General features: G+C 48.0%; 1 protein-coding gene across 1 annotated transcript; it reads left to right on the forward strand.

Annotated features, from left to right (window-relative positions):
• Window positions 1–1,215: 1,215 nt before the first annotated feature.
• On the forward strand, window positions 1,216–2,163 carry STEHIDRAFT_69926 (uncharacterized protein; the record flags this gene model as incomplete). The annotated part of the gene is made up of 1 exon (XM_007311725.1): window positions 1,216–2,163. A coding segment is annotated over one exon (948 nt), but the record flags the coding sequence as incomplete, so codon positions are not given.

Genomic DNA, 2,163 nt, shown 5'->3' on the forward strand with positions numbered 1-2,163 from the left:
GGCAGAGGGAGTACAATCTTCCACGATGAGGAAGATAGCTTCCACTGCGCTGTCCTCGTTAGTGACGAAGAGATTTACCAGGCTCCCGAGTCCACGAATCTGATCTCACCGTCGCGTTTGACGAGTTTTCACGAGTTCGTTGCGTTAGGCACCATGGCCGAAGTTCGTGCTGTCCGTTCAGGTCGTTCGGGTCGTTACGTTGCCGTCCATGTACCAAACCTCCATACCCTTGTCTCTCAATGTTCGTTCTTCACCCGTGCTCAGTTGCAGTGTATCGCAATGGCCCATCATCTACGATCTCGTCGGAATGACACAAAGGAAGTGCTTTACCGCTCTCTTGGAACTCACGCTTGTCATTCGTTATGTGATGCGCATTATTTTTTGTTCCACATTCTGTCTACTGAACGTATCGTAAGGTACGACCACTTCTCTCAGCACGCACAAATATTTGAGTCTTTACGCGAGAATGAGGTCAGTTCGAGCGCAGAGGATGCCTTTCCACGGGTGTCAGTGCCCCCAGGAGAGCACATAGCCCCACTGCAGACCGTTTTTTCGATCAATCAAGCTGCTGAAAATCTTGAGTTTCCTACGGGTGACAATCATCTCCCGTATGAACAATTCCCCGAGTTCTGTTCTGAGGATGCGAAGTTGGATATTATACGTGAGTTCCAAGAGAACATGGATGTTGCGAAATATGTGTATGATGCATGTGCGGTTTGTGGCCAAAAGAAGTTTCCTTGCGATTTGACCATAGTAGATGCCGGTGAACTTGATCTCTGTCTTCTGAGGAATGACAATATACCATGTCATATCTGGCCGGATAACTATGATTTTGATGCTTACGATCGAGCATTTCTTTCTCCCGCCGGTATGCAGGATACTGGCCGTGTGTCTGATATTTCTATCTGTCATGGTTGTTTAGGCTTAATGAAGAAAGGTAAGCAACCCCCGGATGCCATCGCAAATTACCAGTATTATGGGTATGACCGTCTTCCGACCGCCGTGGCGAATGCTTTCAGGCACGCAACTATGCATGAGAAACTCCTTGTTGCGGCGTGTTCTGCTACAAATATCTCTCACATCATATCTGAAGATAGGGGCGGAATACCTGGTGCCCCACAGAGATACTGCCAAAATAATGTGGCGATCATTCCGCAGGATGTCGGAACTTTATGTCGCCTTTTGCCTCCATCCAGAGAAGATATAAACTTCACGATGTGTGTCCTTTTCGTGGGCAAAAAAGGACGACCTAAAATGGACACGATTAGGTCAATGGAACCATTGCTAGTTTCCAAACGTCGTGTCGAAATCATGTTACGTTTTTTGGTGGAAAATAACCCTCATTATCGCGATGCAAGTGTTTCTTTCAGCCGTCGTAACTTAGATCTTTTATGTTCTGGTCCTGGTTTTTTGCCTGGAGAAGATATAGGTATCCCGTCGACCTTAGAGATACAATATTTGCCCTATGGGGATTCTGCAGCTGAAGCTGTCAATAGTGGATATGATGCAGAGGAGCGTGGGGACTTTTTGATACCGGAAGATGAGTCGTACACTGAGATTACTGGCTTTTCGAACACGGTGTCAGCAGGTAACGGGCACCAATCTTCTAAGGTTCGTGCCCTGCAGTGGGTTTTGGATCACAAGCCGTACGTGAGTGTGCAACCAGGATCTAAGCTGTTTCCCGACCGAGACCCACGTATGTTGACCTTCGTCTTTCCGCATCTTGACCCGTGGGGTATAGGTGGTTTCAATCACACATCGCGTTCTGGGGATGCTATTATATCGATGCAGCACCAGACTCGTAATTTATTGATGCAATATGATAGTCCGTTTGAACGTGATCCCAACTTTGCGTACGTGTGCTGGAATGCCGTTCAGAAGCTGGAAGCCGCACGCAGTCTGCAGTTCCGGACACAGGCTTCAAATCTTGCGTATCTGGCTGACGAGATCAATGAGCACAAGGACATCATTGAAGACATGAACGACCGGTGGATGCGAGATGACAAGTGCACTCCTACTTCTAGAGGTGAGCGACGTGTAGCCGCTATTCTTGCTAAGCTCCGTCTGGTCGCGAAGGACCTGAAAGGCTCGAATGGTCGCCGTATCGCTCTTCGAAATCAGATCCGGGGTTTGTTGAAAGCTAATGGTTGTCCTGCTCTCTTC

Source organism: Stereum hirsutum, assembly GCF_000264905.1.
Source record: "Stereum hirsutum FP-91666 SS1 unplaced genomic scaffold STEHIscaffold_33, whole genome shotgun sequence".
NCBI lineage: Eukaryota > Fungi > Basidiomycota > Agaricomycetes > Russulales > Stereaceae > Stereum > Stereum hirsutum.